The 20,702-nt window shown below is 42.1% G+C and overlaps 1 protein-coding gene across 4 annotated transcripts in view; it reads right to left on the bottom strand.

Annotated features, from left to right (window-relative positions):
- The window catches only part of HERC2 (HECT and RLD domain containing E3 ubiquitin protein ligase 2), a 220,595-nt gene that overhangs the window by 74,399 nt on the left and 125,494 nt on the right, over positions 1-20,702 (bottom strand). For all 4 annotated transcript variants that reach the window (XR_012414636.1, XR_012414637.1, XM_065547623.1 and 1 more), the window contains exons 46-56: positions 18,984-19,251; positions 18,747-18,883; positions 17,796-17,894; positions 14,619-14,787; positions 14,396-14,521; positions 12,165-12,273; positions 11,912-12,051; positions 7,836-8,026; positions 7,014-7,119; positions 6,840-6,931; positions 2,239-2,414 (exon numbers count right to left, since the gene is read on the bottom strand). Coding sequence is in view for 2 of the 4 variants with exons in the window: in XM_065547623.1 (XP_065403695.1) it covers positions 2,239-2,414; positions 6,840-6,931; positions 7,014-7,119; positions 7,836-8,026; positions 11,912-12,051; positions 12,165-12,273; positions 14,396-14,521; positions 14,619-14,787; positions 17,796-17,894; positions 18,747-18,883; positions 18,984-19,251 (1,613 nt within the window). In the remaining 2 variants the exon portion in view is untranslated. The remainder of the gene's footprint in view (positions 1-2,238; positions 2,415-6,839; positions 6,932-7,013; positions 7,120-7,835; positions 8,027-11,911; positions 12,052-12,164; positions 12,274-14,395; positions 14,522-14,618; positions 14,788-17,795; positions 17,895-18,746; positions 18,884-18,983; positions 19,252-20,702) is intronic.

The following is a 20,702-nucleotide window of genomic DNA, read 5'->3' as shown; positions in this document are numbered from 1 at the left end:
ACTGAGGTGGGAGAATCACTTGAACCTGGGAGGCAGAGGTTGCAGTGAGCTGAGATCATATCACTGCACTCCAGCCTGGTGACAGAGTGAGATCCTATCTCAAAATAGATATATATTTCCCATACACACATGTATGTATGTACGTATGGGAAACCAGGACTGATATTCAAGATACTTAATGTCTGGCACCATGTAAGTATCAATCAGCCAGGGTGGAGGCCAGCTGTACATGGTCAATGTGGGAACATCCCAGTTGGGTGCCAGCCCTGTAGGAGACTGCCTGGGCCACTGACTCATTCTGAAGTTATTGGCTAATTAATATGATCTTACCAGAAAAATATCCATTACAATCAAATATCTAGCTTTTCTTTTGACAATATATTCAATTACATAAAAATGTGATGAATAAGTAAAGCTCAAAACATTTTTGGTTATTCCACATATACAATACATGTACTAATAATTTTACGGCCGGGCGTGGTGGCTCACGCCTGGAATCCTAGCACTTTGGGAGGCCAAGGTGGGTGCATCATGAGGTCAGGAGATCGAGACCATCCTGGCTAATACGGTGAAACCCCATCTCTACTAAAAATACAAAAAATTTTGCCCAATTCATTTTAGTAGCTACTGAGTAAGAAAATGCTAATCTATAATCCTTTTATTAAAAATCCCACTGACTTCCTTATTTAAGTGAACTGGTACTGTCCCCATTTAATTAGTATCTCTAGACACAATCAGTTTGAACTATAGCATATAGTATAACATATATTCTAGATAAGGTAATGTTATAGATATTATTTTCTTTTCAACTTCTACACAAAGTTTCTGAAATGAAACAGGACAGAATCCAAAGCCAAGATCAGAGTCCTAGAATAACCTGATTTATTACCAGAGCCGCTACCCCCACTTCTGTCTATACAATGCGCTCAACAACGCCACAGGGCAGCGCTCTGTTGTCTCCTTATGTCACATGCTGCCAAGTACTTAGAGCACAGGGCGTCTTGGTCAACAGAGTTCAGCCATCACTGGCGGCTTGCCTCCTGTGCCCAGTCACACCAGCAATCCAAAGCTCCTTGGGAATGTTAACAACAAACCCATTTATTTTGCATACCCTTTGACAGCAATTTCACTTTCAGCAATTTATCTAGGAAAATACAACTTCTATGAGGACACTGACTATCCTCCATTGTTATTATCCGTTATTATCCACTGTTTGCTGCTGGGATGGTAAACAAGGCTTAGAGCAGCCCCTGCACATGCAAGTTCTAGATACCTGCCCTGGGAAATGAACAAGCATGCAAAAACTTCACAGATATCATTCTTCTCCCCTTGCATGTTGTCTTCCCTATCAGAAACGCCCTTGCCTGCCCACTTCGTTTCGATAATTCTGACTTCTGTATGTATGGCCTAGGGGGAAGTTTTCCTTGTCCTGACAGATCAATGCTCCAATGCACTCTCCAGGCTGCATGCACTTCTTCCTGCCTCTTACCAAAGCCCTAACGTCACACTGATGCGTGTATCTGTCTTATTTCATTTTGCATGTTCATCACAGCATTCCCAGTATACATAACTGGGAATGGCCCACAGTAGGTGTTCAAAAGATGTTGAATGAATACAGGAACAGTCATCATCACAGTGCTCACACAAAATAAAGAATTGAGTGAGTAAATGAGAATAGTCATAAGACAAAATACTACACTCAAAAATTACAGGACAGAAGACTAATCATATGGAAATTCTAGAGACGGACAGTAGTGGTGGTTGCACAAAAATGTGAATGTACTTAATGCCACTGAACTGTACACTTAAAATGGTAAACAATATATATATTTCACCATAATACAAAATAAATATATTTTTTAACGTTAATGATAAAATACTTAGCAAACAGAGCTTTAAAATATATCACACAACTTCCATAGGAAAATATATTTAGTAACAGAAAAAAAGGAAAACTACAAAGGTATATACCAAAGTAGTAACAGTGATATTTCAGGTAGAGATATTAAACATTTTCACTTTCCTCTTTTAATGGTATTTTTCTAAATATAATGTGTTTCTACAGTAAACACTTTATTTTAAAAAATTACAATTTTTGAAAACAACTGTAATTTACCATTCTTGTGGACATAAAATGACTCAGTATGAGACACATTCTAATTAAATGTTTCCTTTTGAAAGTGAGGATCCAGGAATGCAGCCGGAGGTAAGTGAGTACTTGTAATAAATGGCTCTCACCTTCCGCTGTTGCCTTTCTCATCCTCCTCCTCTTCGTTATCTGAAGCTAAGAAAGGAACTGCAGCCAAATCTTCCTCCTCTGCCCGGATCCGTCCCAGCAGGATGAGACCATGGATTTTACAATCGATTCCTGAGCTCCTGCACTGCTTTATGGCAATTTCAATATACCTGTGATACTAGACACAAAAACAATGATCTACAGACTTTGTAGAATCAAGCATATTAGATCCTCTAACTGGAGAGCGGGGTGTGTGAGACATCAACATGTACACACAGTTAGAGCTCCTTTACTTCAGTTCTGGAAATACCAACTGAGTTATTCAAAGTTAATGCAGCCACATCTGAGTAATGTTTGCTTCAAAAGAAGTGATCAACTCATCGAGATGTCTACCTGAGGCGTGAGACACTCACTGATTTTCTTCCTAAAAGTTTTAAATAGGATGACAGCCTTACTGAATGACTGCAAACTCTTCTGTCTTAGAGCTTTCTTGAACCAAGATGCCTTAACTAAGGAAGAGATTACATGTCAGGTAGTAACAGACCTTTCATCCTTTTTAAAACATAAAACAGATTTGAATATACACAAATTAGAACAAATAGTACAAAGAACTCCATGACTCCATGACCCAGCTTAACAGTTACCAACATGTGACCAATCTTGTTCAGATGTGGATTATCATTTAAAAATTCTAGGCATTATTTGTTTCAAAACGTCAGTATATATCACTGAATTAAGGAGGTCTGGGTTTTCTGTTTATTGCTTTTTGTTTTTTTTTTTTGAGATGGAATCTGACTTGTTGCCCAGACTGGAGTGCAGTGGTGCAATCTTGGCTCACTGCAACCTCTGCCTCCTGGATTCAAGCAATTCTCCAACCTCAGCCTCCTGAGTAGCTGGGACCATAGGCGCGTACCACCACACCCGGCTAATTTTTTGTATTTTTAGTAGAGACAGGGTTTCACCATGTTGGCCAGGCTGGTCTTGAACTTCTGACCTCAGGTGATCCACCTGCCTCAGGCTCCCAAAGTGCTGGGATTACAGGCATGAGCCACCACGCCCGGCCAGAATTAAGGAGTTTTTTGAAAAACATATCCACATTGTTATTATCATAGCACAAACAATAATTCCCATATCATCCAATATGCTACAGTCATCAAACTTTTCTGATTATCTCATGTCATTCTATTGTTGCCTCATTCAAATCAGAACACAAGCAAGACGCAACCTTCCTCCGTTCTGCCTTTGCCATGCATTTAGTAGAGCTGGTCTATTTGTCCTGCAAATGTCCCACACCCCACGTGGCAGACATTCTTCTCCCCTGGTATGCATGCCTGTTGTGGTATTAACAACATTTCTCTATCCCTGTATCTCATGTGAACAAAGAGAGATGTGTCTGGAAGTGCACACTAACAGTTACTTTTTATTGCCTAAACGACCTGATCAAACCTCAAGATCTACCATTTCATAGGAAATACAGGTTGACTACCACCACAGGGATGCAAAAGCCAAGCTGAGAATATAAAGAATGCTACGGGAAAAAATTACTCAGTTTCTTTTTTCTTTAGCAAGGAAAAAAACCAAGAGAGGCTAAAGTGTAGTGTAGAATGCAAACATCATCTGAATCAAGATTCACACAAACCAACTGCAAAAGGACATTTACAAGGTAACTAGGAAAATCTCGACACTGACTGGATATTATATGACATTAAAGAGTAATTGTTGGCCAGGCGTGGTGGCTCACGCCTGTAACTCCAGCACTTTGGGAGGCCGAGGCGGGCTGATCACAAGATCAGGAGACCAAGACTATCCTGGCTAACACGGTGAAACCCCATCTCTACTAAAAATATGAAAACAAAATTAGCCGGGCATGGTGGCGGGCACCTATAGTCCCAGCTACTCGGGAGGCTGAGGCTGGAGAATGGCGTGAACCTGGGAGGCAGAGCTTGCAGTGAGCTGAGATCACACCACTGCACTCCAGCCTGGGCGACAGAGCGAGACACCGTCTCAAAAAAAAAAGTAATTATTAGAGGTGTGATAATGGTATCAGGGTTATATTTTGTTAAGCCCTGTTAGAGATGAATATTGAAGCAAATGCTCCTGAAATAAGATCTTGCTGAGGCAGGGAAGTGAGGTGGGAGGCAGGAAGTGAAACATAACTGGCAAAATGTAGATAAATGTTGAAGCTGGGTCACAGGTTTGTGGGGGTTCCAGCATACTTTCTATTTTTGTTTACATGTTAGAAAACTCCTGGCTGGATGTGGTGCCTCATGCTTGTAAATCCCAGCACTTTGGGAGGCCAAGGTGGGCAGATCACCTGAGGTCAGGAGTTTGAGACCAGCCTGGCCAACATGACAAAACTCCATCTCTACTAAAAATACAAAAATTAGCCAGGTGAGGTGGCGGGCACCTGTAATCCCAGCTACTTGGGAGGCTGCGGCAGGAGAATTACTTGAACCTGGGAGGCAGAAGTTGCGGAGAGCTGAGATCTGCCACTGCACTCCAGCCTGGGGGACAGAGTGAAACTCAGTCTCAAAAAAAAGAAAAGAAAATTCCATAACAAACTATTTGTACAGCAAGGGCCATGCTTAACATTGTGGCCCCACAGGAATGGTATGTTCTAGTTCTTTGGTCAGTTGGGGACATGCAGGTTAGGTCAGGAGTTTTCCATTTACTCACAATGCTTCCTATTTCTCATGTACATGACATACACTAAATATCACAGAATAAATTGTTTTGAATTGAAAATTTCTTGAATTAAAGCAAACATATCTTTTATGAATTATCTCAGTTGTTGATTTAATTAATTAGTTATTGGTTTGATAAAGTAAAAATATACTCTGAACTACGTAACTTAGGCACTCTACAGGCTGTATTCGGTTACACTGTAATAAGTTACCAGTAAAATGCATTAAAATTCAAGATTAATTTTTTCAGAAAAATTCAATATTATCTTTCATTTTTATAATTTGCCATTTTCTTCACTTATTAGCACCACTGGTATTGACTATAATGAATCAGTGTATTACAAAATAGTTCAATGGCATTCCAGAATAAATGGTGACTATAGTGAATGTACTACATATTTCAAAATAGCTAAAAGATTTTAAATGTTCTCACCACAAAAAAGTGATAAATATTTGAGGTGATGGACACATTATTTAGCATGATTTGATCATTCCACAAAGTATACATGTAACAAAACATCACAGTGTTCTGCAAAAATACATACAAATTATTACAAATTACTATTTGTCAATTAAAACTAAAATAAAACTTTTTAAAGAATGAAGTTAGCTGCATTTAATAATTTAAAAATAAACTCATCTGTTATAAACTTTAAACGAATACAAAAATCAACTACTCGATATTTTTATCTGCTATCATTCTAATTAGTCTACACAAGACAACGGTATAGGTAGTACAAAAATCTGTCTTAATTTGTCTTATTTTACATATACTCAATGTATTAAAATCGTGCTGACGTTGTATGTGGAAAGATTTACTGAAAATTTGAGAGAGAGAATCGCTGATCTATAGTACGTGGGTACTGTTTAAAAGAACCTTCACTGATTCTTTCAAACTTTTCCAGAGATAAACTTAGACTCATTTTGAAAGTTGCCTTATTGCCAAAAAATTGCCACTCCATGACAAGTTCAGCACTTGATGCCAATCGGTGTGACAACAAGAAAGCAGCTTCAGCGTCACACGTGTGGTCAGGAAAACCGCCAGGAACTCAGAGATTTTTCATGAAAACACACGTGTGGTCAGGAAAACCGCCAGGAACTCAGAGATTTTTCATGAAAACACACGTGTGGTCAGGAAAACCTCCAGGAACTCAGAGATTTTTCATGAAAACACACGTGTGGTCAGGAAAACCGCCAGGAACTCAGAGATTTTTAACGAAAACACACGTGTGGTCAGGAAAACCGCCAGGAACTCAGAGATTTTTAACGAAAACACACGTGTGGTCAGGAAAACCGCCAGGAACTCAGAGATTTTTCATGAAAACACACGTGTGGTCAGGAAAACCGCCAGAAACTCAGAGATTTTTAACGAAAACACACGTGTGGTCAGGAAAACCACCAGGAACTCAGAGATTTTTCATGAAAACACACGTGTGGTCAGGAAAACCGCCAGGAACTCAGAGATTTTTCATGAAAACCAAAGTGTTCAGATGCAAACAGCAACCTGAAATGCCTGATGACAACTTCAGCGTCACATGTGTACTCAGGAAAACCGCCAGGAACTCAGAGATTTTTCATGAAAACACACGTGTGGTCAGGAAAACCAAAGTGTTCAGATGCAAACAGCAACCTGAAATGCCTGATGACAACTTTTGCTAGGAGCACTTACCAAGCATACCTTTGCTACCAAATAAAGTGAGAATGAAATTTATTTTGTTTCCTTTTCAAGTTGATTTGATAAGCAGCAAATTCAAGCTGTGTAAAATAAGTTGTATCTTTTAAAGTGTCAAAATTTAAAACAGATAAAACTAATTATTTAAAGTGGGGAAAACTGGGCTCAATGCTAGCACAGAAATGGCCAAGTCACCTCCCTTGTCACTTGCAAATCATCCAAATGGAACACTACCACAGCTACTTACCTCTGTGCAGTCATTCAGAAGGGGCACTGTGGTGTCAGAAGGGTTAATATTGATTGTCTTTAGTTCAATAAGATTATTCAGGGAATTTCCACCTAGGAAAAAATGGGTAAAGAATCAAACAAAGGCGTTTTTATTATAGAAGGTACTTCTTTTTAGGTAAACTAACTGAATTACCTGACACTACCACCAGGGACGGCATGTAGCTACTGTCAGCAGGATCTACGATCATTTTTAACCTATGAACAAGAACATCTGGGAAAATCTCCAAACGAATCCAGTGCTTTAGAAAAACAAAAATCACATTCTCAGTTAGCAAAATTCAGCTATATTTTAGCTACTACAATAGTATCATTGAAGCTTGAATCTACATGAGACTTTTTCAATATAAAATGTGGCATAAGAGAGAATTTTCCCTCACCTTAGCAGCAACAAGAATATTCTACCTCATTCTTTGATCATTAGAGAAAAGTCTCACTCTAAGCCCCAGAAACAATGTATCTATACACTCCTGGCCTAGGGTGGTCCTTTTACCCACCAAGTGAGTGGCAGAAAACACTAGAGTCGAGATGGAGAAAGGCCCTGTCCTCAAGTCTGACCTCTGTGCCCACGAGGTGCCCCCATGGGTTGGTGTAATCACAACAGCACTCCGATGTGCAACACAAATTTGCTAGACTATACTAGAAAAACTTCTAACGAGAAGCAAATCTGAATTCATACATTTTATGCGGGAGAGGAGGAAAAAAAGCCCGACCACATCCTCTATCGAGTAGTCAGTTAGATAAAATCTACCACTCATATTGTTTAAAACCTCTGACAATAAACTTGGATGGTATTTAACTCTGTAATTTTGAAATAACTTATAAATTAAAATATAAAGTGAGTACTGACAGGTGCTATCAGCAAAACTTTGCAGGCTGCTCAAAGTTCATTTTGAAAATGTAGAAGGCAAAACCACCCGTGTGAAAGTGCCCGCTGCTGTGCCCTATCACACGCTACCTTTCCTTGCGACCCTGATGACTGCCAGCAGGGCTCGCTGCCGTCAATGAGACGGGATGCCTGGTTCACGGAGGACGACACGTTCAGGCTCTTCACCATGCGGGACCAGCTGTCCAGCAGCATGCCTGGCTGGCTGCTGTGGCAACGCTTCAGCTGTTTTCCAGAACGGCCACAAAATACCGCAGACTGACCTATTTCATGATGGTCAAAAAGAGAATTAACCTTTGCTGAACTGGGGAGAAAGAAACATCATGATCAGGCGGTCAAAAATATTACATAGTGAGGAGCTTCTTTCTAAAAGAAAAATAGAAAGTTTCAAACTGAAAGGAGCTAATAAATGTCACAAATGGCTTCCCTAGTCAAGACATATTACACCAATTTATGAGATGAAGTCCACATAATGGTATGATTTATTCTACTAAAACCTCCCAGGAAACAACAGCAGATTAATATATTTCCAAACAAACAGGATACAAATAAGCTGTGGGAAAAGTTCAATAACAGCACTCACAAAAACCATTCTTATTAAAAATGCTTTTATAAATACAAGGCAAAAAGTAAATTGTAAAGTGCTTCCACTTTCATTAGTTGGCAAATCTGGAATTCAACTGGCATTCCCCATCGAGGACAACTACTAAAGCCAGACAAAACACTCAAAAATAAATAAATCCTCTTCAGACTATCAGAATTAATGAGATAATAAAGAATTACAAGGTCAGAACCACCGGAAGACTCGAGGCAAATGGAGGTGTCAAGATGACGCACACCATGGATCAGAGGCTGCTGTTCCCTGATGGCATCCCCAGGTTCCAAGCAAAGTCCCTGAGGGGCACATCGCATTTCAATAGCTTCGTAAAGAGAAGGGAAAGGAATGGGGTCCAGAAAGACCAGAAAGGCTGAGGATGCCACAGAAATGCAACTCACCCTTGGAACCCCAACAGAAAACACCCCAAAAGTCAGGGTGAACTATGAAGGGTCTTTGGGTTTCCCTTTTTTTTCTCAACAGATTGCAGCTCACGCATAAAATCACCTCGATCAATGAATGCTGATTAAGATGAGCCCAGATAGTCACTAACCTTTACCAAGTATCTCACAGAACAACCTTCTCTCCTCCATTCCTTGGAGAGTAACATTAGCCTCAAATTGAGTCAAGAAATAATTTTTTAAATACAATGTGCAGTGCATAATGACACATGTAGAGGCAAGAAAACGTGACTAAAAATTACCAGAAATGATAGGATAGAAACAGACCCACAAGGGCTCCATATATTGGAGTTAGAAGACACAGACTTTAATATAATAACTATGTTTACTGTGTCCAAAAAGATAATATTTCAGCACAGAACCAAAAACTACTGAAAATAAAATAGACTAGAACTGATAAATCCAATAATTAAAATTAAGAACTTAATGAGTAAGTTAAGAACACATTGAACTCAGCTGAAGAGAAAGTAAAAATATCTGGAATGAAGAACTGAGGGGCAAAAGTTTAGAAAACATAACAAGTAGGTAAAAGATTTGCAGGACAGAGGTTAGGCCTAACACAAGTGAAAGAAGAGTCCCCCCGCAAAAAGACAGAAAAGAGAATAGAGCAGAGGCAACATGTGAAGAAATACTGAAAGACAGAATTTTCCGAAACAGACAAAAGATGTCATGCCCCAGAAGCCCCACCAACCTCAAGAAAGATAAACATCTCCATGCACATGTAAAACCTGTGCAAGATGAAAACAAAAAGACCCTCTCAAAAGCAGACGAAGGAAAAATCAAAAGATTGATGCGCTTTAATGAATCACAATTAGACTACCAGCCAACTTCAGGGGAAACAATATTAACCAAATTGCAGTGGAATAGTATTTTTAAAGTGCTGAAAGAAAACACCTAGCAAAAAGACTTTTCAATAATAAAGAAATACATTTTCAGACATACAAAAATACATAATTTGTAACCAACAAAGACACATTTTTAAAAATATTAAGGGGTATTTTCAGGCAGGAGAAAAACAGTATAGATGGAAAATTAAAGAGGAAGAAAAAAGTGGAGAGAAATTACAAAGTATGCAGAAAAATCTAAATGAATATTGACTACATAAAAATCATCACATGCCCTGCATGTATTGTTTGATCCTTTGACTTTTTTAATTTTAATTTTTATTTTTTTTTGAGATGGAGTCTCCCTCTGTCACCCAGGCTGGCGTGTAGTGTTGCGATCTCGGCTCACTGCAAGCTCCGCCTCCCGGGTTAACGCCAGGACCTCATGATCCGCCTTCCTCGGCCTCCCAAAGTGCTGGGATTACAGGAGTGGGTCATGAGGTCGGGAGATCGAGACCATCCTGGCTAACACGGTGAAACCCCGTCTCTACTAAAAATACAAAAAATTAGCCGGGCGTGGTGGCGGGTACCTGTAGTCCCAGCTACTCGGGAGGCTGAGGCAGGAGAATGGCGTGAACCCGGGAGGTGGAGCTTGCAGTGAGCCGAGATTGCAGCACTGCACACCAGCTTGGGTGACGTGAGCCACTGCGCCCAGCCGATCCTTTGACATTTTATGAACATTTTCTGTGCGCCTAAAAGAATGTCTTCCATAGTTCTGTTAGATGTGTATTTGTATAAAATGTGTAAAATTTTAACTGGATGCGGTGGCTCATGCACATAACCCCAGCACTTTGGGAGGCCAAAGTGGGTGGGCGGATCACATGAGGTCAGGAGTTCAAGACCAGCCGGGCCAACACGGTGAAATCTCACCTCTACTAAAAATATAAAAATTAGCCAGGCATGGTGGCAGGAGCCTGTAGTCCCAGCTACTTGGGAGGCTGAGGCAGGAGAATCGCTTGAACCGGGGAGATGGCAGTTGCAGTGAGCCAGGATCGTGCCACTGCACTCCAGCCTGGGCAACAGAGTGAGACTCCGTCTCAAAAAAAAGAAGAAAAAAATGTTAAATATGTTAAGAACATATAAATCAGAATGAAGATAAATGATGTTAAAGAGAACTAAGGTCTTTGCATTGTTTAGGAGGAGAATATACTAAATAATAATAGATTTAAATGAGTCAAAAATAGATGTTATAATTTGTATCTTGAGTAACTACTAAAACTAAAAATGTATATAACATATACACTCCTTATAGACAGAGTGAGACTCTATCTCAAAAACATAATAATTAAAAAAAAATACAAAAGTTAGCTGAGCTTGGTGGCACAGGCCTGTAATCCCAGCTACTTAGGAGGCTGAGACAGGAGAATTGCTTGAACCCGGGAGGTGGCGGTTACAGTGAGCCAGGATCACGCCACTGCACTCCAGCCTGGGCGACAGAGTGAGACTCTGTCTCACAAAGAAAAAAAGTGATATATGCATACAGTGGAATATTATTCAGCCACTAAAAAGGAGAACGTTCTGACACATGCTACAATATGGATGAAGCTTGAAGACATTAGGCTAAACCCAAAAGGATAAATCTTATATGGTTCCATCTAGATGAGGTGTCTGGAGTGGTCATATTCACAGAGACCAAAGTCAGATTCAAGGTTACCAGGGGTAGGGTAGAGGGAAGTAGGGCAGTTAAACTGCTTACTGGGTACACAGTTTTTCATCGGAGTGGTGAAAGGTTTTGGTAATAGACAGCTGTGATGGTTGTGCAACACTGTACTTAAGGTACTTAATACCCCGAATTATAAACTTCAAAAATGCTTAAATGGCTAATTTTAAGTTATATATATTTTGCCACAATGAAAAATATAATAAAAGGTATATAACTTTAAAAACTCACTCTCCATCTAACCAATTCCACATGCCCTGCAACTAAACAGTGACTAGTTTCTTGAGATTCTTTTAACGTTTTTAATGGAAATACAAGCAAATAAGCCTAGTTATTCTATTTCTTCCCTGATACGCCATCTTGATTTTTTTTGAAAAGCCAGCCAGTCATCAGTGGGTAGGACTGTCACTTCCGCTTCACTGTACTCACTGTACAGAGTTCACCGAATACACAGGAACCTTAAAATAACAAATTCCAATACCCTGTGGTCCACAGTAAGAACTTCATTAATATTCGGTGGAAGAGAGAATATAAACATTCTGCCATACCTGGTTCATTGATTCTGCCAAATGTGTGCCTGGTATTGTGTTTTTTGGTCTTGAAACACGTTTCACAAAAATCAAAGTCATCACAGTTTCTGCATTTGAATCTGGATCCATTGATAGGAAACATCTGACATCCATCACACCTATTTGTAAAACAGCAACCAGCAACGGAGTTAAGAAAGGTCATTTATTAAACTTAATTCAACAGAAAACCATTCGTCCCAAAGCAAATCTAGCAATCATAAAAACAACTCACGTAACCCCAGGATGAATACTGGGGACCAACTCCATTTCTGACAGCAACCCAGTCCAGTGAGACTGCTGGGGAAAGTCGACAATGATATCTTTTCCATTGGCACTGAAAGCTAGGACAGAACAGAAATCACCTGACCCATCTTCCTCTTCACCAGTAAAAACCTGAACCTGAAACTGCACCTAGCCATGTCACACTACATTGTAGTAATTTGTTTTTTACAGAGAGTATATCTTTTAGAGATAGGTACTAAAATACTTATGGATGAAATAAATACATGATGTCAGCGACTGGTTTCAAAATAATCCCAAGAAGGGAGCATGAATAATTTTGGCCGTGAGGTGACGATTGTCAAAGCCAGGTAATGAGCACATGGAGGTTCATTGTAAACTACATTCTTTACTTTTGTATTAGGTTTAAAACAGGACGTTTTGGTTTTTAATTCCACCAAGTCAACAATTCCATATACCACCTTTAGTATCTCAGGGAATAAAAACCACATTAATAAAGACTTATTTTGTCCTTTGATAAGAGCAATGTGTCACTCAAAACAAAGAAACCAAATTCTTATTTTTAAAATTTGTCTTGTTTTGATTTGCAAATACTTTAACAATCTCTTAAGCAAAGAACAATGTTTAAAGTAAAATATTGGCCGGGCGCGGTGGCTCAAGCCTGTAATCCCAGCACTTTGGGAGGCCGAGACGGGTGGATCACGAGGTCAGGAGATCGAGACCATCCTGGCTAACACAATGAAACCCCGTCTCTACTAAAAATACAAAAAAATTAGCCGGGCGAGGTGGCGGGCGCCTGTAGTCCCAGCTACTCGGGAGGCTGAGGCAGGAGAATGGCGTAAACCCGGGAGGCGGAGCTTGCAGTGAGCCGAGATAGCGCCACTGCACTCCAGCCTGGGCGACAGAGGGAGACTCCGTCTCAAAAAAAAAAAAAAAAAAAAAGTAAAATATTAAATAATCCATTTGTTCTTATGTAACATGAGAAGCTCTAAGAACCTCTCACCACTGGGGAACCACCACCAATTGTGGCCATTTTCTAAGCGATTTGATGAAAAGAGAGCTTTCCACAAGGTTCAAACGAACAATCTCTTTATGGCACCAAAAGTTTATAAAACTAGACACATACTTATTTCTCATGCAACTGTTAAAACCGACATAGTATACCTTTCAAAGTGTGCCACGCATTTGATTTGGAATCTCAATAGTATCATATTAAATATAATCTGATAATTGTTTCCAGTTCCTAATTCCCATCATTAGCACATCTCCATGTCTTAAATTCAGTCCTAAATTTTTATATAGCATGAAAAAGAGAGCCAGGCATGGTGGCTCACACCTGTAATCCTAACACTTTGGGAGACCGAGATGGGCGGATCAATAGGTAAGGAGTTTGAGACCAGCCTGGCCAACACGGTGAAACCCTGTCTCTACTAAAAATACAAAAATTAGCCAGGCATGGTGGTGGGCACCTGTAATCCCAGCTACTCTGGAGCCTGAGACCGGAGAATTGCTTAAACCCGGGGGCGAAGGTTGCAGTGAGCCGAGATGGCCCCACTGCACTCCAGCCTGGTCAGTGGGGGAGAAAGGAAAAGCAGTCCTGACAGTCAGGAGCTGGCCTGTTAATGTCAGCGTTAGGCCATTTCACAAACAACTGACAGGACAGGTTTACAGAACACCAGCATCAGATAAGGCCACTCTGTGACTGATGGATCAAGGCACAACCAAAACCCCTCCTTAACCGTGTATGATTAAAGTCGATTCTAATCCAAACCACAAACAACCACAAACCACCACACAGTCCCCTATCTGGTGATATGAATGACTGCTTCCTTACCAATCATGACTTTAGCATGGCTCCATTCTTTCTGCCTGCTAGGTAAATTTATTAAGACACCCTGTCTTAGAATTACCCCTGCTTCTTCAACCCCTCCCCCAAATACCCAACATCAACTTCACTAGTCCTCGCTTACTCCCTCTGATGGAGACACCCATTCCCCAAGGTGTGTGTTCTCCTGCACTACAATGAGTTAACATTAATAAATCTGACTGTTTCACTGCAGGTGAGTTCCTCTGTAGCCTTTGGCAGAAGGCACTGACAAACAAAAACACTCTCTTTCTTCACACTTGTTTTCTTTTTTGTGTGCTTAAACAAAAAGAAATACTGAGTACACATGCGTTAATGAAAAGTTAACATCAGGAATTTTATTACCCAGATAATATTACCTTTCACAACCCCCACACTCTGATGAGTCACAGATCCCCACTTGTATTTCGGTGTGGCAACAGAGGCTTTCACCCGCACTTTATCGCCAATCTTGATGTGAGAAGAAGAACTTGGTGGAGGATAGCCTACAGATTTCAGTAACAAATCATTATAATCAGCATTCATTTATGGGACTTCTGTCTCTAAGAAAAAGCAAAAGTACTGAACAAAGAATGTGCTCACCTATAAGTTCCACATGAATGTACCTAACCCAGTAAGTACCCCCTTTCTGCTGCCAGTCACACTGCACATTGAGATCATGCAATCCATCTCTGTCCAGCTTGATGACTTTGCCAACATCGCCTTCACATACTTCTTCATACGCTCGGCAGCATCTAACCATCATTCCCACCTAGAATTAAAATGAAATTGGACATCCAGTCCATCTGTACACAGGTGAAATGAGTCATGATAAGTGGTATTACTCTATTATTAATACACAATTTTGATTGGGCACGGTGACTCACATCTGTAATCCTAGCACTTTGGGAGGCTGAGGCAGGAGGATCGCTTGAGCTCAGGAGTTTGAGACAAACCTGGGCAACATGGTGAAACGCCATCTCCACCAAAACTACAAAAATTAGCCGGGCGTGGTGGCGCATGCCTGTGGTCCTAGCTACTTGGAAGACTGAGTTGAGAGGATTGCTTGAGCCTGGAAGGTGGAGGTTACAATGAGCCAAGAGCACACCACTGTACTCCAGCCTGAGTGACAAAGTGAGATTCCAGCTCCAAAAAAAGAATAATTTCATCTAGCACCCAGAGTGCGTTTTAAGTATTATTTAATGCTAAAGTGAACAGAAACTCTTTAAAAAACTGGCTGGCTTTGTGTCTCAGGCAGGAAATATATAGGAAGAGCCTGGATCAACTTGTGTCATACAGCAAGAGAGCTTTCAAAGATTACCAGGTTCACTCAAAAGCATCCTCTGATCATCAAAAACGTAACAGTGGAAACATCACTCCCTAAAAGCCAATGGATTGGTCATCATGATAATAAGGAAAACAAAGCTTGCTGGTCATCTTTATACATAGCAGAACACCAATGCATCATTCTGAAAACTGATAAAGTCTCCCTGTATTATCAAGAGTAACCAAGATTAATAACAAAGCTTTTTTTCCCAGAAGAGAATTCCAGCTAACGAACTCAGAAAAGATGAAGTTAGAAAATCACTATGGTGCAGCCCCCTAATGATAGGTCTAGGTGATGACACTAATGCCTACTGGAGCTATGAGATGGACAATTAATACAGAATGTCATCAAGGAAGGAGCAGGCTGACAAGACCTCACCCACCCAAACCTGTTTGCCTGTTGAGAAGGGGCAGGAGGGAGTACATGCCTATGAAGCTTCCTGCCTGAGATTCAGCCTGGTCCAACCACCCTTCAACCCTAACTCCTACTGTATTGGAGAAACAGGGAGAGAAGAAGATGTTAGCCACCACCACAAGGAAGCCCCCACCCAATCCAGACTATAAGACATTCGGAAGACATAGTTTCACCCACAAATAAACAGCATGAAAGGAGAGGAAGGGAGAAGGAGGGTTACTATGAAATGAATGTTTGCGTCCCCCGCAAAATTCATGAAGTCCCAACTCCTAATGTAGCTGTATTAGGAGACAGGGCCTCTAAGGAGGTCATTAAGGTAAAATCAGGTCCTAAGAGTGGGGATCTGACCCAACAGGATTAGGGTCTTTATAAGAGACTCCAGGCCGGGCGCAGTGGCTCACGCCTGTAATCCCAGCACTTTGGGAGGCCAAGGCGGGCAGATAACCTGAGGTCAGGAGTTTGAGACCAGCCTGACCAACATGGAGAAACCTCGTCTCTACTAAAAATATAAAATTAACCAGGCGTGGTGGTACATGTCTGTAATCTCAGCTACCCGGGAGGCTGAGGCAGGAGAATCGCTTGAACCCAGGAGGCAGAGGTTGCAGTGAGCCAAGATCGTGTCACTGTGCTCCAGCCTTGGCAACAAGAGCAATACTTCATTTCAAAAAAAAAAACAACAGACACCAGTCCTCCCCTGTTAGCTCCAGCTCCCCACATCCCCAGCCCCACATCCACAGGAGGACACAGCAAGAAGGCAGTCACCTGATCAAGTGGATCACAAGGTCAGGAGATCAAAACCATCCTGGCTAACATGGTGAAATCCCTTCTCTTCTAAAAATACAAAAAAATTAGCCAGGCGTGCTACTCGGGAGGCTGAGGCAGGAGAATGGCGTGAACCCGGGAGGCGGAGGTTGCAGTGAGTGGAGATCGCACCACTGCACTCTAGCCTGGGCGACAGAGCAAGACTCCATCTCAAAAAAAAAACAAAAAAAAGGTAGCCACCTACAAGCCAGGAAGAGGGCCATCACCAGAAACCAGCCAAGCTGGCACCTTGATCTTGGATTTCCAGCCTCCAGAACCATGAAAAATAAGTATCCGCTGTTGAAGCCGCCAGTCTATGGTACTGTGTTACAGCAGACTGAGCTAAGACAAGGGGGAACCACTCTAGGTTGAAATAGACTTCAAAGATCCACCAACCAAATGCAGATAAGGCATACAATCTTGGCTGTATCCAAGTTCAAAAACTAACCATTAAAGCCATTTCTGAGAAAACTGGAAAACTACAAGCAAGCATTAGGTATGAGATGATATTAAGGAAGTATTATTTCTTTTGTTAGGTAATGTTGGTAAACAGAAATGTCATCATGTTAAGATTCTTCATTAGGGATACATACTGACATATATACAGGTGAAATGAGATGATTTGGGGGATTTTCTCTAAAACATACTAAAACAAGAGAATTAGGACAAGAAATGATTTAAAGTAGATAAAGGACTATATAAAACATAATTAGATTTTTAAAGTTTGATGGCAATGAGAATTACATAAGAAAAACAAGGAAAGGTATGTAGGAAGTGTCACAAGCGGGGCTAGCAGAAAACTGCCATCTCTGCGCCATGTCCACCATGGACAGGCCACTTGTGCTCTCTGGCTTCCCCCGAGCCCATCATCTGCCCCTCTGTCCTCTGACTACTCTGGGGCAGCCACAGCAGCCTCTGTCTGGGTGCCGCCCGTCCTGCTGAGCCACCCTTCACACCCTGCAGGCTTTGCACCCATCTCACTTTCTCATTGTAGCCCCCCATCCCTGCAATGTGCCCCCACTCCCACTCCTTTACTGTGGTCTGCTCTTTCTCATTCCAGGGTACACAGCACCTTCTAGCCTGTCATGAGCTCACTGGTGAGGTATGTCTTCTAGCACCAGAAAGCAAGTTCCCTGAGGGCAGGGACCTCTGTCCACTGATGTTTGGCATATAGGACATACTCAAATATCTGCTGAATGAAAAACGGATCGAGGCTCCAGCTTAAGACGATTACTCACCTGAATATTCTCTCTCACATATACAGCATAATCATCATTACTCAAGAAATCAGCTCGTTTTTTGTAGGTCTGGCTCTCCGTCACAACAGCACCAGTAGACTACAAGAGATAAATACATTCAAAGAAAAAAAAAAAAGGACAACTCGATAAACCTACTCAAAAAGAAATAAGTCTGTGAAATCTAAAATATTAAAAAGTAGAGGATGAAATCCCTTATTTTCCCTATACAGATCTTCATTTAAAAAAGACTAATAGGCCGGGCGCGGTGGCTCAAGCCTGTAGGGCGGATCACGAGGTCAGGAGATCGAGACCATCCTGGCAAACACGGTGAAACCCCGTCTCTATTAAAAAAAATACAAAAAACTAGCCGGGCGAGGTGGCGGGCGCCTGTAGTCCCAGCTACTTGGGAGGCTGAGGCAAGAGAATGGCGTGAACCCGGGAGGCGGAGCTTGCAGTGAGCCGAGATCTGGCCACTGGACTCCAGCCTGGGTGACAGAGCAAGACTCCATCTCAAAAAAAAAAAAAAAAAAAAAAAAGACTAATAGCAGTAGCATAGTAGGCAGACATGGATCTCAAAAGCTACAAGTATACAAAATTTCCAAGGCACTTCCAAATTAATCCTATGAACAATTTACTCGGGTCAGAAACTGATGTGTCAAAACATGGTATTTTAATAAAATATCTTCTAATGGCTACTGAAGATCATTAGATGTTTGAACAAGGGTCTGTTCTAAAGCTAAAAGTAATTATGATATAGAAACCCAATCACGTCTTCAAGAGTGAAACACAGCTTTGTCCTGTGCCCGGCAATACCATAAGTTGGTTTTATGAAACAGTCCACAGTAGGTACAGTTAGTTCTTTCAAGAGACAGAGAAAGCCAAGGTGTAAGATTGTCAGAGCGCGAGACAGACAGCGGCCCAGGTGCAGGCGGTCACACAGGAGGCACTGACCATGGAGTAGGCAGCATCGTCCATGTCCTCCACCACCTCCTCATCAGAATACTCGTCGGACACTGTGTCTGCATCCGAGAGCTCCGTGACCTGGACGTCGGAGTGGTCCAGCAGCCACCCGACCAAGGCTTCCACACCTAAGAGAAGCACACACAGCCCACCACAGGCTACTATGAACCAACAGCCCTGAAGCGGGAACCCACACACACGCAAGCAGAGGCCAGGAAAATGAAGTACCAGGCAAGCCGGATGCATTCCCGGAAGCACCGGTGAGAGACTTCAGCGCAAACTCGATGTTCCTTCTGGGAAATCCCATCTCCATGAGCTGCACCACAATGGGCAGGGCGGGAACGGGAGACTGCTTGCGCCTCTTCACTCTGGCCGGGCGGATGTGCTGCACGGCAACAGGCGTGGTGGCCTCACTGGAGCTGCAGTCTTCAAATCCTGGGCTCGAAGGGTGAGTGGACTCCACAGCCAAGCACTGGCACACGGCCAGTGCAGCAGCCTAGGCAGACAAGAGGGTCCTAGGAGGTTTGGGAAGTGCCCTCGGCTAGCTTACACAGTCTAGGAACACGGGGGTGATGGCCTTCTATTGTGAACTGCAGTATGCAAGTCTAGAAAGCCCACATTCACATGTGCGTTTTTCAGTGAGTTCCTAAAACATGTTAGAAAATGACAAAGCCAAGTTTCGCAGTTTAATGCAGAGAAAATACTTGGTGGTAAAATAACTTTCCTGTTTCAGCAGACAGAGAGCCTACTAAATTAGCCAAGTATCAATGTCCATTAAGGAAAATGTCATCACAGCCCTAAGCGAGCAGTCACAGGGGCTTGAGGTGGGAGCAGGGAGAAAGGCATTCCCCCCGCCTTAACTGGGCACGGTGGTGACCACAGGCACCTGTGTTTTAGACAGGCCAGAAATGACACAGGACTCTCATGTACCATTAAACCAACCCCCAACTATTCAAGGGTTAAATAACCACAGTGAGGTTAAACAAGGTATTACAAAATAAGAGAAATAAAAAAGTATTAGTTGGGAAACACACTGCAATGAAACAGTGAACATCTAAACTGCGTCTCTGCAGCTGGGAACTCCCCACCGACAACGCAAACAGCACTGCCCTCATCTGTCTGCAATTCTCTAGTCCCCCTCCCGAGCTGCTCTCATAGCACTGACTTGCTATTTTGTTAAACTGACCATGTGAGGAAGGAATCAGGAAGAAACCGAGGACACTGTGGAATCCCCCAGTGCTCAGAAGTATCAAAGACTAGGGTTCTGCAGTGAAGTCTGGGTAACTTGGAAGTGATAGTTTTCATGCTAAAAGTTTAAAATTCAGAGCCAGATTGAGCCAAGAGTTCTGGTTCTGATAACGGGGAGTTAGGGTGCACTGGACCAACCCTTGGCTGATAATAATCATGAACTCTGGATAAAATATTCTATAAAACTGCTTGAGGGCACCGGAGAATAGCTGAAGCAATCAGCAATAAAATGAGCACAACCCGTGACGCAGAGAAGCCTGCAGGCAAGATGCACGTTTAACCACAGACAGTGCACCTTCCTGCACTGCAGGGGCTGGGGTCCCGCCTGCCAGAGCAACCAGAATGCGAGGGAAAGCCTGCCTGAGAAAGAAACCGCAGAGGGAAAACCACAAAATGTTCGGACGAACTACCCACTTATCTACAGCTGAATCTCAGCTGAAGCACCTCTGAAGAGCCTGGCTCCGCACAAAGGGACTGCTGGAAGGTTGCAGGGGCTCCCCAGCTGCCCAGGGCCAGGACAGCACCTGAGGCTCAAGCTCAACCAACTAGAGGTAGGGAGGAGAATGTCAGAGCTTCCAGTGAAGCCCAAAAGAGATTCTAAATCCTTGAGAATTAAGGATTCACAACCAGGGCTAAGGGCATATAAAAAATTATCAGAAACCCTAGCACCAAGCCACCTCAGGATCAAGGAGTGCCAGG

Source organism: Macaca fascicularis, chromosome 7 (assembly GCF_037993035.2).
Source record: "Macaca fascicularis isolate 582-1 chromosome 7, T2T-MFA8v1.1".
Taxonomy (NCBI): domain Eukaryota; kingdom Metazoa; phylum Chordata; class Mammalia; order Primates; family Cercopithecidae; genus Macaca; species Macaca fascicularis.
This window is presented reverse-complemented; position numbering and strand designations above follow the sequence as displayed.